A 14,338-nucleotide genomic window follows, 5' to 3' on the forward strand; every position below is an offset into this window, starting at 1 on the left:
CAGCTTGAGAAATGCATCACATTTAGTCAGTACATGAGTTCCCTGGCAGTAAACACACTGTGATTGAAAATCCGAAGCTACTAGTGTAACCCTCTTAGAAAAAGTCTTTTTTGAATCTGAATTGTTAGTAATTAACGATTTAACATGTTTTGAAAGAAACTGCAGTAGTTCACTCAGGGAAGGAATTTTATGATCTGTAATGGACTGCTCCCACCAGCCTCTTGTAACTGGATCTAGTTTAAACTGCACAGTAAACATGATAATAAGATCTGTTGGTTTTTCAAATTTTCACGTCCAAGGACTCTATTAATCTCAAATATTCTTTACTTAAATCAACTAGTTTCAGAATCTGAGCATAAGATTCATAAGTTAGGGCAAATTTAAGAATTGTTTTATCAATGAAGACAATATCTCACATTTATGAAAATATCTCTCTGCAGCGAGATCCCAAGCAATTTTGAAATTACTGTCAGTAATAGAAAGCGACTGTACTATCTTTTGAGCATCGTCTTTTAAAACCCCTTTTAAATACTGTAACTTCTGAGCCTCGGACAGTTAATGGTGGTATACATATGTTTCACGCACTTAATATAAGCTCTTAATATAACTAATAGATCAACTTAATATAACTAATAGATAAGCATTAAGATGACTTAATATAAGCATTCTGTAAAACTTTATTATATGAAATAGATTTTACATTGTATGGTACAGGGTAAAACATTCTTTGCATAAAACATTACACATTGCGCAACTCATATTTGTTCTTTTCTGTATGTTCATTTGTGTACAAGGAGCACAGCAGCGTCTTGATTTTCCAACTATTGGAAGATGATCCCAACATTCAGGAGATTAAGTATTTTTAAAACTTTTAGTTGGACATATATGTAGTGTTTAGTAGTCAAAGGTGGGTACTTTTCCATTTTGCTGGCACAGGCGATAAAGTTGTCAATAATGGTATAACTGATGCTAAACAGAATGTCTTCACTGGTAACCTTTTACGCCTCATCTTCAAAACAAGTCGCAGCCATTTCTTATCAGATTGATTGTTTCTTTCAATACTGGTATTTAAATTCATCAATTCTAATGAGAATGCACTAGCGAACTACAGCACTGCGGGTTTACACAACTTCTAAGTAAGCTATTCGTATGAATTGAAATAATTCCTACATTTAAACTTATATTCCAAATTAAGATTTAACTTGAAATTAATGTATAATTAGATTTTTGTAGTGTAGTTTGTAGTGTGCTGAATTATGAAAGCATAGTAAATTCTTAAATTAAAATCTTTTTACAAATTTATTCGTTTTTATTTATTGGCTTTTTACAAAATTTTAAACGATATTAAAATATTAAGCTTAATATTTGATGTGTTTGTCTTTAAAATAAAAAATTCTTAGAACTAACATTTGTTAATATTTTTTATGTATATATACTTGTATATGGTATGTTGTCTCCAATGAAACTGCTTGGCGAGATTTGTGCCGGCGAAACGGAAAAGTACCCAAAGGTGTTAAGATGCAGTTTGATGGAAAGTAGTGATACTTACTCTTCTGGTAAATATCGCATATGGCAGAAAATTGTTGAATAAGTATGAGTAGGTACCTCTATTGTAGTTAAAATTCTTACAAACTAAAACATTTTTTAACCCTCCCCTTTTTCACCATTAGAAGGATGTTGGCTACTTCAGCTAGCCTGAGGGTAATGTGTTAAATGTGTCTAATTTAAATTGTAGTGCATAAAGATAAGTGTTATATTTTATTTTGAAGAATGCAAAGAAATATGCAAGTTTTAGCTTTCTCATATATGATTGAAAATAAGCATATACAAAAATTTGTTTTATTTACTGTAAAGTGATTGTTCCTTTGGAAAGATGTGATAAAAAGTTGCTTTTGATTAAACCAGATTATTTTTTCCATCTTAGATTCATCTTTAGCTGTGTTTTGTGTAAATCCTATTGACTGCCGCCAGTATCATGTCGGGGCTTATTGTAAAATGATCCCATGTCTGTGTAAATCTGAAGATAGTTATATTTTTCATTCATCACTTAAAATTAAGAAAGTGAATACTTGTGTTGGTAAGTAGAATGTATTTTATTTTAATTTAATACATCTGAGATCATGTTTTCAAGTTTAATTTAAAAAAGCAACATAAAATGTTGCATTTTAAAAATTTTTGTATTTTGAATATTTATCTTTAGCTTGGCAATAAAAGTAGTTTTCCTGTATTGAGATGTTTATGAAAACGCAGAAAGACAGTTCAGGTGTAAATTGAAACCTTTGTAGTATATAAAATAAAATGAATTGTAATTTAAAAAACATTATTTACATATCTAGAGCTCATTAAGAATATTCAGTACTTGAATAATTCATTTTATTGATTGATATTAATGTATTAATTCTTTAAACACCAATTCCTCTGTCATCAAAACACCCTGCAACCAGAAAATTTATATGAGATTGCTGAAATTTCCTTTCACCTTTCTTTTAAAACAGCAAAATTATTTATAGTTTTCAAATGACACCATCCCTAGTTTTTCATAGCTTGCAAGGGTACTGTAGGAAATGGTATTTTTTTGGGTACTTATGAAAAATCCCGTCGACCACAAGAGACAACGCCGATTGCGCAAAACCAAAAAAAGCCATTTACTAAATACAAGAACAAACGTTCTATTCTTATGTTTCTTTCAAACTCATTATAATAAAGAATAAATAAGAATGAATGTAATAATAATAAATAAGAATGAATATAATGAAATTTTCCATAACTTTGGAAATATTCAGGCAAAAATGGTCGACGGGATTTTCGAAGAACCTTTTTTTGCAAATTTATTTAATGGTATGTTCACAAAAGATTCATTTTGTAATAAAGAGACAAGTATTGTCTGCTGGAATTAAAAACAGAAGCATGACTTTTAGGAAAACTACAGTCAAAAGTCTTTAATCCGGACTCGTCGGGACTTCGGGGATTCCAGATTATCGATTTTTCGGGATTACAGATCATCAATTTAAATCTGGTAAGATGGCATGCAGAAATTATAAAATTAAAAATATGAAATCGTAATTTATGAAATAAAGAGCAATTATGATCTAAAGGGTATCAAAATTTACAAAAAAAAGCTTAATATTTGTTTACTTTATTAAACATTTCTTTAAACGCGCGTATGCGTAAAGCATACATTACTCATAGTCGAAATTAGAAAATTGCAACCAGAAAACTGTTTGATGTGAACCAGAAAACTGTTTGATTTATAATGATGAGGAATCTGATTTAAATCATATAAAAGACGGAGTATGTCGAGATGAAATGCTACATTTAGTAAGGAATTATAAGCCAAGTAAAATAAAAACATCTGCCCTGAAGATAAGGATAGTGCCGACAGACCAACTTCCAGTTCATTGTGCGGCGCGACATCCCCCCCTCCCGCAAAGCAGCGTGAAATTGATAAACAGATTTCGGAATGGTTAGAGAAACATAGGATATGCCTTTATCCATTTTTTGCAGCAATTTCACTTTTTGTTTGATGGACATTGAAACATGGTTTTGCTTTGTAGATCCTTTGGCAATTCCATAATCGGAAATTCTTTTTGACATAATCGAAAGTTCAAGCTTACTTTTATAAAATTGCTCTAACAGTCTGCAAAAAATAATAAGCCAGATCCAATTCAAACATTAAGGAACAACGCAATCTGCAACATTAAATGAAATAGATAATTAGATAATTTTATCTTAGCTTATACCGTCCGTTATACATTAAACGTGCATGCGTAAATGTATTATGGACATGCGTAAAGGTATTATGCGCATGCGTAAAAACATTATGCATTTACGCATGTGCAGAAAGTATGTAGCTTTGAGGTCCGGATTATAGATCATTCCAGATTATGAATGTCCGGATTAAAGACTTTTGACTGTATTACCAATTACCCCTTACAGATTTATCCTTTAGGACAGGATAGATAAGATGCTGTAGCTCTTGTAAATGAATATTATTATTCATTTACAAGAATGTGCAGAAAGTATGTAGCTTTGAGGTCCGGATTATAGATCATTCCAGATTATGAATGTCCGGATTAAAGACTTTTGACTGTATTACCAATTACCCCTTACAGATTTATCCTTTAGGACAGGATAGATAAGATGCTGTAGCTCTTGTAAATGAATATTATTATAGCTACTTACATTTGGTAGAATTGCGGTGAAAATATTCTTTACATAGAGTATTAGAGCAGTTGAGTTATAAATGTTGATTAAAGATGTGAGCCTGTCCTAGCTATGTTTTGTATTTACTTTAGAGCCACACACTGTAATATATAAACCAGTAAAGTGGAATTTAATTATTTTAGGACTATTTCAAAAACTAAAAATAAGTTTTAATTTAAATTGTGGTGTTAGATTTGTTTCTGATTTGAACTGCACATTAAGATTTTGAAATAGTGAGCATTATGATAAGTTTTTATGAGAATCTAATATATTTAGTGATCTGCTAAGTAATGAAATCAAAGTTAAAGGTGAAATTTTATCATGGTTTGAATCTGTAAAATTTGAAAATTGGAGTCAAATTGAACGAATTACACTTTGAATTGCTTTGAAACCCAAAGTATAGTCCAAATCTGGCCCCCAGTGACTACTGGCTGTTTGCAGATCTCAAAAGAATGCTCCAGGGAAAGAAGCTTGTCTCAGATGAAGAAGTGATTACTAAAGCTGAAGCCTATTTTGAAAACAAAGACAAAGCATTCTATGAAAAAGATATAAAAAAATCAGAGGAGTGCTGGACTGAATGTATCACTCTTGAAAGAGAGTGTCTTGATGCATAATGTTCAATTTTGCCTAAAAGTTGCTGTTTTAATAGTTAGGCCAGGGACTTATTGAGTGACCTATTGTAGCTCTAAATATTAAAAAAACCATCGCTTTCACGGTGTTTTTAATACCTAGATACATATACCAGACATAGCCTTCCATCTATTGCTTCTTTAAAAGTGCCATTTTATGTGAAAACAAAACTGTCAAGTAGCAAACAATAATTTATACTTTCAAGAATATAGCTGCAGTTAAACTTTTTTTTAAAAAAATAGGATGAGGATTTTTTAATAGCAAAGCAAAATCATCTAAAAAATGTGCAAACAGCTTCTGCACTTGCTGTGTGAAAAAACAAATTTAAGGGAATCAATTCAAGAAAATTATTCTGATATTTTTGTTTGGTGAAATTGTTTTAAAGTGAAAAATAAATAGTTTTTAAATTCTGATTTAAATTTTTAACTGAGCAAAAGTAAAATCAAAAACAAAAGTTACAGAACCAGCAAAAGTTTTCTGTTAGAACCACGTCACTTGACATTGGGGGGGGGGATTGACATTGCCAGTTTGGTTTTTCATCTTTCTTTGACATTTTTTATAAACCACATTTTTCATTAATTTTTTTATTATTTTTTTTAATTTTTTTAATTTTTTTTTATTTTTACTGCAATGGATTTTATGATTTAGGATTTGTTTAGAGTTGAACAAGCGGCTATTTTATTTCAGGATAATGATATTTTTCACAAAGAAAAATTATTTTTTGAAAACTGTCTTGTGAAATTAAAGCTGCAGTGGCTATGCAGCCTTCATTCATGCCAGGAAGAAAAAGGTGTCCAGATGCAAATGCAGTTTGTTGGATATCACGTTCCGTTTAATACTGCTATACAATTCATTTATGTGTTCTGTTTTGTTCAGTATGACTCTTTTTAGAGCAATATTTATTATCATTATTTTTTATTTTAGTTTTAGATATTTTATTTATTTATGTAAGATTCAATTAATAAGAGTACCCTTTTTTCTGTATTTGTTTTTATTTCATATTTCTCCTCTTTTTCAAAGGGAGTTTCAACTATGAAATGGACAAAGCACTAACAGAAATAATTATTAAGCGAAGTAACTTGAAAAAATAAATTAAAAAGAATTTGGGAGGAACACATCTATTATTAAACCAAAGGCCTGAGGAAAGAAATAATCCCTAATGTTCCATTATAGCATCAAAAATGTGCAGTGTGGCTTACATTGGGGGAAATAGTGTTTTATTGATGAAATTTAAACTTTTGAAATGGCTTCCAATTAATTTTAAATATTCTTTCAAGATGCAAAATTCCTACTTAAATTATACAAAATTTCTCTTTTTAAAAAGTATTTATAAGGTAACACTGATTATTTCTAATAATTAAAAATCTACAGAATATCTTACTTCTTACTTTTTATGATGACATGCAGATTTCCAGATGTTTTTTAAACTTTTGTTGAGGTGGTCATTATATACTGTTGATCTAAGAAAAAAGGGTACTCTTATTAATTGAATTTTACATGACATATTGTGGATTTATATAAAGGCTTTTGTTTAAAATTAATTTCATTGTAAATTGCTCACAAATATTTTTTTTAAAAAATGAATGGGCAGTGTATTAGTATAACAAAGATTCAGAAAGAAATGCACCATAGAATTATTTTTTAAAAATACTATTGAATAAAATTTTAAAATACTCATAAAAAATTCTTTGTGTAAACCTTGCGTAACCCTGAAAAATCTTTACATTAGAAATTGTATTCAGTAACCTTGAAAGCCCTTATACAGGTTAGTAAATGAATTTATAATCTGCTTCTTCACAAAAAGTAATTAGTTAAATAATAAAATCTGGTAATTTTTGTACTGTTGAATCTTTAATCTAAAATCATTTGTTTCTGTCTGTTGTAAAAGGGAAGATTCTGAAAGGTTTAAATTATAATAATTTGATATATATACTATATGAATTTAATAAAAAATGTGTATAAAAATGAATTGCTAACATAATGTATGTGTCAGTAAATTAAAATATCATTTGCTAAAATAAATCAGTACTCCGATAGGGCTTTTTGATCTCTGACCATAACATGACTGTATTTAAGTTATTGATAAAAATCTACCAGAATAGAACTGCATATGATTTCCTGTGTTTGATTCAAGAGTTTTTCTGACCTTGAGGCTCTAAATAAAGCATTTATGGACTTGAGGTCAATTAAAGTACTTAATTCTTTTGAAAAACAACTAAAACAACTGATATATTAATACATTGTATTATAATGCATGAAAATATATGTACATATTGTTTGTTTATAGTATCTGCTAAGCACCTAAGTTTGGACATGCCTATTGTACCTTTCCCATGGAAGACGCTACTTATTGTATGTGCTATTGTCTTTGTATTTGCTGCTTGTCTGATTTGCTTGAGATGGGTATCTCCATTGTAAGTATTTTATAGTAACTATTTTGTGAACATTTTTCATATTTGCTAAATAATAATGATAATAGTAATAATAATAAAAGGTGGTAGTAGTAGTAATATTCATTTTATCTTGTTAAAATTGATGTTCTTAAATGTACCCTTCATCACTCTAAATAAGCATTGAATTCACAGTTATATATTGTTAATAGTAGTATATCTGTGTAGTTACACATCTAGTGTTTCATAGATGAAAATCATAGTAGAACCTCACTTTCTTGGGAAGTATACACTAAGTCGAGACTCTATATGGCTGTAAGCGACTTGTCGCTATATCCAGTAAGAAAATAGAGAATATAAGAAGGGTGTAAAAGACCCTTTTATTAAGAACTGAATAATTTAAGAGAAGGCACTTGTTGTATTTCGAAAACCAGCCAGCATTGATACCGTAACTCAAAAAAGTAAAGAAACAAATTAAAACTAAGTTAAATCTTAAATAAGCCAAAGGCTACACGGAAATGAATAATGCACAAATTGGCTCAAACCTATACTGGCATGACAAGCACTATTTTCAAGAATAGAGCAATGCCTAAGATAGACTGCTCTCATAGACTTTCAATTAGTAACATGGTCTTTGGCAGGTGGAACACATTCTGCCTAAATGATCTAAAATCTTTCTTCAAATACTATCTCCTTCCAAGTCATCTGAATGCGCACAAACTAAAATTAGCATTCTATCAGGAAAACGGAAAGGGAGAATGACAGCAAAGATAATGAACATAAAATAACTGGTTAGATGAAATGAATGAATACTTTACAATATTATAAAGTAATAATTGAATGATGTACTAAATTTTAATTATTTAAATCTCTGATTCTGGCAACTGAAAGACCTTCTTGTTTTGTATTCTTAAATAATATGCAGAAGTTTGCCTCAGATAAATTTTCTGTAGATGAGAATTTGTAAGTGATCACGTTTACATAATTTTTTTTTTATCATGCCATTTAAATTTGTATTTCTAGTGGCTTTTATTAGTTTTCATGTCTTCTAATTATGGATGATTTTTTAATGATGCTATAATTTGATGTATATTGGGAAGTAAACAATATAAAGTGTGCAGTAATGGAATAAAGTAGTCCCTTTCATCAGAACTTTAATATAGGTTCTTCATTGTCTGAGATGGCCTGCTAAATGTATTTTATCATTTTTGTAACAACACATGAAAGCTTTGCCATGAATTTTATACTAAACACCAAAAATCTATATAAGATTTTTTTATAATAGTCTGTGTTATAAAAACAGTCCCCCCCCCTCCCCTTACTCGATCGCAGAAAGGCGCTGCATCTGTTGACATTTTGATGACGATATGACTCTAAAGTATTGTCCTAAAGAAAAAACAAATCACCATTAAAAAAACTTAAAGATATTTTTAAGAAAGCCCGAAATGGTCAAGTGTAAAATTATTTGTTGCTATCTTAACTTTCTTATTTTTAACATGAAACATGTCATTAATATTAAAATGCAACTAGTAGTGCACATGTTTATTTGTAAATGTGCTATATGGTGTAAAAGAATAATGTAGCTGAAAATTAAATTTTTTGAAGCATGAAAAGAGGTCACTCAAAACTGGCAACGTTTCTTAAAATTTCCTTAACCATATATCTGCAGTGGTTGTGACAATATATCTTTTGTCTGTTTTCAGTTACCTGAGATAGTACAGTAGAACTCTGATAATCTGTGAAAGTTCAATTTGTAAATATCTGTTAGCTACATTCAGTTTTGAACATAAACAAATAAAACTTACATTTTCCAAAAAACTCAGCAAATTTAACTGCAGTTTTTATTTATAAAAATTCACTTAACTATGAACTTAATGAAAATTAACTAACAAAAATATACCATACTTGTAACATATTTTTATTGAAGAATCAAATTTTACTATTGAAATTATTCAGCATTTTTTCCACCTGCTTTGCTGTACGTTTTCAAACATGTATCATAAATCCCAACAAATTTTCACTTTAAATTCTTAGTTTTGATGTATATTAAGTTGCTGTTTAATGTATAATTTTGGATTTATGTGGTTAATTAATTTTAAAATTAATCTAAATATTTCAAGAATTTATTTATTCATACCTTTCTAGACATTGTATTCAAACCTCGAGTGGCCATTTTGTTTACATTCATCCCAGAAGTGTATTTATAGCAAGAAAGAGATTGAGGACAGAATCTTAAAAATAACACTTGTAGAGATTTTTCTCAGGTTAACTTAACAGTTTTATTTTTTTCACGACTTCGATCCAAAAAATGTCACATTATTTTATTGCATATTTTTGTTCATTTTACATTTGTAAGCTGGAAAATGTTATTAAAAGTAATATTTCTAATTATTTTAAGCATTTATAACAACTTTTTTTAGAGGACATAAAATAATGTTTTCCCTGGAAGTTGTCTTTTCTCTTTCATGGTTGCCTCACAGGGAAGTTATATTTACTGTTGTGCATATAAAAATACAATTACTATGCAATTATTTCCAATTACTACATGATTATTTTTTATTACAAATTCTACAATTACATTTACTTACCCTGTTTTTCAGAGATCTGATTTAGTGTGATACATCTTGAAACAGGGTGAGAGACATAGTCCAGTGTCACAGTCTGGACAAAAATACCTAGTCTCTCATCTAATTCTTTTGCCATTGTCATTTTTTTCAATGAACACACATAGCACTGTCTTGCAGGTCTTAGTTTTTTGTCTGTAGGTGGAATCACCTCTAAAAAATGTCTCTCTGTCAGTCTTAGTGGAGTTGGTAAATTTCCAGGTCAACCTTTTCTTTCTTCTACTGCTGCATATCTTTCAATTAGTTGGTCGATAATATCTAATCGAAACTGTAAATTTATATCTTTACTGCCATGCTTCTTGTACAACACATAAGCATTCCATAAACTGATGTCTAGGAGATGAAGTATTTTTTATCCCTTTTTTTAATCACAGGATAAGTATTTAGATTCTGGTCCATTCAATTTACACTACCCATTGTGTTGTTGTACTCCATAACTACCCTCGTTTTTCGTTTTATATCATTCTTGTATGTGGGTACTTCAACCATTTCTAGATTATGTACTGTAGATATCAGAGACACTGCTTTCCTTGAGTGCCTTATTCAAAGTATCCATCCATTTCATAATGCACACTTTTCCTCTCTGGTAAGCGACCATTTTTCATTCAACAGTGCTTTAAGAACTTCCTTTCTCTGAAGTTTTAATGTTCCATACATATCTGTGCAGCATCTAATCAAGACATCTGCTATTTCAGGCAATGAATAAAAGTTATCAGTTGTCAGACAGTATCTTTTATGTAAAAGTGGTTGCATTAGTGTCATTACAACCTGAGACGATTTTCTCAAATGTTTGTAACTGTCATCAAATACAGTTCCTTTTTCTTGTGTAAATTAAAATAGACCATACATATCCAGTCTTTGATTCACAAAGCATGTATGTTTTTATTTCAAACCGCGATCATTTTAGTGGGATATGGTGTTTCCAACTTAGTCTTCCTTTGTATAACATAAGACTATGGTGACATCTCTTTCAGGAGTAACGAGTTTTTGGAACCTGGTTTTCAGATGCTTTAGCACGGGCCAGATTTTAACTAATTTTGAGCACTCATGAGAATTTATATCAAATTATTCATTATCTGAAAAATGTAATTAACTATGAATTAACTGGAAATGATGATATGGCATTACTTTGGGAAAAAATGCTGTAGATGTAGAATGCCTCTTGCTCTAATGCTGCTCAATTACTGGCTTTTTTATAATACCTTGAAGAATAATCAAAGCAAAAAATACCTGTATTTCATCTGAGGTTGGTTCCCATTTTTTCTTCTAGAATGTCTGCTAAATGCACTTTTGCATGCACTGCTCAGCCTAACTATTTCTTTCCAAAACAATCGGTCTAGCAAATAATCATCCATGAAAGCTCCGTAAAACTGAAGTTTACTGGTAGCTACATCAATATTCAAGTTAATTTTTGGATTTACAATGAAAGCAAATCTAGGAAGTAGATCGGCTTCCTAGATCGGAAAAATGTCTTGCTTGGCTGAGACCATCTGTACTACTTTCAGAGTCACTAGTGTCGCAGTCATCTAGAAAACTTCCACTACTTCCAGACTCATTTGCAGACTTTTTTTTTTTTTTTTTTTTTTTTGTGTCTAGGACAGTGAGTTTCAATTCAGGTTCATGTGAGCATGTAAGGAAAGTGCAAAGTCAGGCGCTCTGGCCCATTAGTTAATTTTACAGTCATAAATGAGAAAGAGATAGAAGCTGTATAAGAAATAGTAGTTAAATATTTGTTTTTCCCCTTTTCAACGTTTAATGTGAATCAAAATATGGTGTAAAAATAAATTGTATTTTCCGTGAAGAAGGTTTTTTTTCAACTGAGTCTTGTTTACAGTTCCTGCACACAAGAAAAGGTGATATAGTTTTTTCTTATTTTGAAACCAGATTAATAATAGAACCTATATATGTCAGTGGATGCTCACAACTTCGATCAACACTAGTTAATTAATTACCATTGGACTTCTGTATTGGTTCATATTGCCTCAAATAATTAGCATTTTATTTTATTTATAGTCATGTAATAATTGTAAAATTGTAAATAGCTTTCTTATAAAATCAACCTCTAATATAAAGCTGACTTTAGACAGCCATTTGTAAGTAGTAGTATGCTTTTGTAATACACTTTGAAGTTGTGTACTTTTGTAGTATGCTGTGGCCCTTCCCAAGTGTATAAAAAGTCCTCACGAAGGCATCCCTTTCCTTAGACAGAGGTTCCTTGAGTGCCTTGCCATATCAAAATACTAAATTTCCAAGTGTAAGCATTTTAAAAAAATCCTGTGACATTTTTGTTAAATCAGATAGAATAATAAATGAGATATGCATCTCATTTATTTCAATCATTTACGTCTAGGATAGAGATATTCTAACTAAATTGCATATATATCATGTAATTATCCCTTTGCTGGTCATTATTTTTGAAAAAGCCCAATTTGGATTCAAAGTATGCATTATAATGAACAGAAATAAGCTTACCGTACCAGAACTGATTTTATAAAGCCATCCTTTAAAAGCAAATCTTTGTCATAGTGCACTAGCCAAGTTGACTTCATTCTTGGAAATAATCCATTGTCCTTTGAACAATGCATCCAGAACTAATTTGCTGTATTAAATGTTAACTAAGGCATATATGTGGTGCTGCAAAAATTACATACTTGAGAAGAATATTGGAAAAAACATAGTGCCATTTACAGTTATCACTGAAATGGAATATTACATATAAAGGAAAACAATGACTGAAGCTTTTAATGACCATCAAAAGATTGTTTCAAATACTCTTTTACTTTTACAGCAAGCATATTGAGGCAGTTTTATTACATTTGGTGCAAAGGATAAAATAATTTGTTGCTTCCACATGTGATGGATTCTTGATTCTTCAAAACTGAAATTCATTTTTTCATGCAAATAAATAATAATATTTTCTGATTTATTGCACCCATTTTTGTTCAGTATTATATTTTTATTCTGTTTATTTTTACATTTTCTTTAATAAAAAGTATAATTTTAAGTTATGATTAAATAACAGAATGACTGACATTTATTTAAAATTATGTGATGCAATTATTCTGTCTGAGACAGTGGCACAATAATTAATGTAAAATTCTCTACTTTATTAGAAATTTCATTTGTTGAAAATTTTGAGCGAATTATATGTGAAGCTGTTAGTTCAAATGACATGATGTTTAGTTGAACTGTTATGAATATTAATTAAATTAACAGGATTTGTAGTAATAACAGTTTTGCACTGATTTGCATAATAATGTATTAATAGAATAAGGTCAATGCAAGCAAAGCGAGCCTCAAGAATAAACCGAGAAAGGCAAGCAGTACCACTTGAGGATAATGCACGATTGTTTACATCTGTTTCTCAGCAAAATGATTCTACTCCTTTTACCTATTATTTCCCACAAGGAATGCCAAGAATCTATAGAGCTAGTCCTAGGAGAGTGCAACACAGCCACAGATCATCTTCGAGAACTCGTTATACTACTTGTGCTCAAACAGAAGGCAGTTTATCTGGTATACTTGCAAATCAAGACAAACCACCACCTTATGAAACTGCCATCCAGGTAAAAAGCTAGAATTTTACTATTAAATTATATTTTAGAGCAATATTTATTATATATTTTAATGTTTTATTTAAATGGATCTTCATGAGAAATTTTTTATTAAAAAAATAATGCCATATACAATATAACTGTCAAAAAATGAGTTGGCTTTCAGTAATTTGTTTAATTTTGATTATGTACTTTTACTACTACGTGATTGAAATCCATTATAACAACTAATTTTGTTAAAAAAGCAAAAGTAATGAACAATATAACAATTCTTCTTTAGTTTTTACATTAATCATAACATGAGATAGATACCTTGCAAAATTATATTCAAAAGAAGCATGACGGACTTTCGCCTCAAACTTAGTTAATTTTTAAGTTTTTCTAGACATTGAATTGTTAAACAAAATTTTAAAATTATTATTCATGTCTTTGTCACAATATCTTCAAGACAATTTCACAACTCTGAAAAGAAAATATATGCAGTTTTATCAAACCATTAGCAATCTTGGTTGAGGTTTAGACCATTCATACCCAACTCAGAGCTCTTAGACCACATGTGGCCCAGCAAACTTTGAAACTCGGAATGGAAGTTTAAAGTTCTTGCATTTCAAGCTGTCTTATCCAAAGAATTTAAGATTAGACTTAAGAATGTGAGAAATATTAAGATTTGTCTGGTGTTTTTAGAAAATCCCTGGCATGTGGGGGGGGGGCAGCATTTATTACAAAATTAGCTTAATTTAGGTAACACCATGCAATGCTATTTTATATTAATAAAAGCTTGAAAACAATATTGTTTGGAAGCTACTAAAGTGTATTTAAAGTTTCCACTCTTCCCCCTTTTTTTGCATCAATACATTGTTGTGAATTAACCTAATGTAAAATGAAGTATAGGAAGAATTTGTTTAGAAATTGACTTACTGATATCAAACTTAATGAC

At 30.0% G+C, this 14,338-nt stretch overlaps 1 protein-coding gene across 1 annotated transcript in view; it reads left to right on the forward strand.

Annotated features, from left to right (window-relative positions):
- LOC118199808 (uncharacterized) overlaps window positions 1–14,338 on the forward strand; it is a 43,546-nt gene that overhangs the window by 21,464 nt on the left and 7,744 nt on the right. The window contains exons 3-5 of the mRNA XM_035371669.2: window positions 1,925–2,077; window positions 7,121–7,247; window positions 13,116–13,413. Coding sequence (XP_035227560.1) covers window positions 1,925–2,077; window positions 7,121–7,247; window positions 13,116–13,413 — 578 coding nt within the window. The remainder of the gene's footprint in view (window positions 1–1,924; window positions 2,078–7,120; window positions 7,248–13,115; window positions 13,414–14,338) is intronic.

The sequence above is a fragment of the Stegodyphus dumicola genome, chromosome 2 (assembly GCF_044657685.1).
Source record: "Stegodyphus dumicola isolate Sdum_Otavi_A_Nest chromosome 2, ASM4465768v1".
NCBI classification, from domain to species: domain Eukaryota; kingdom Metazoa; phylum Arthropoda; class Arachnida; order Araneae; family Eresidae; genus Stegodyphus; species Stegodyphus dumicola.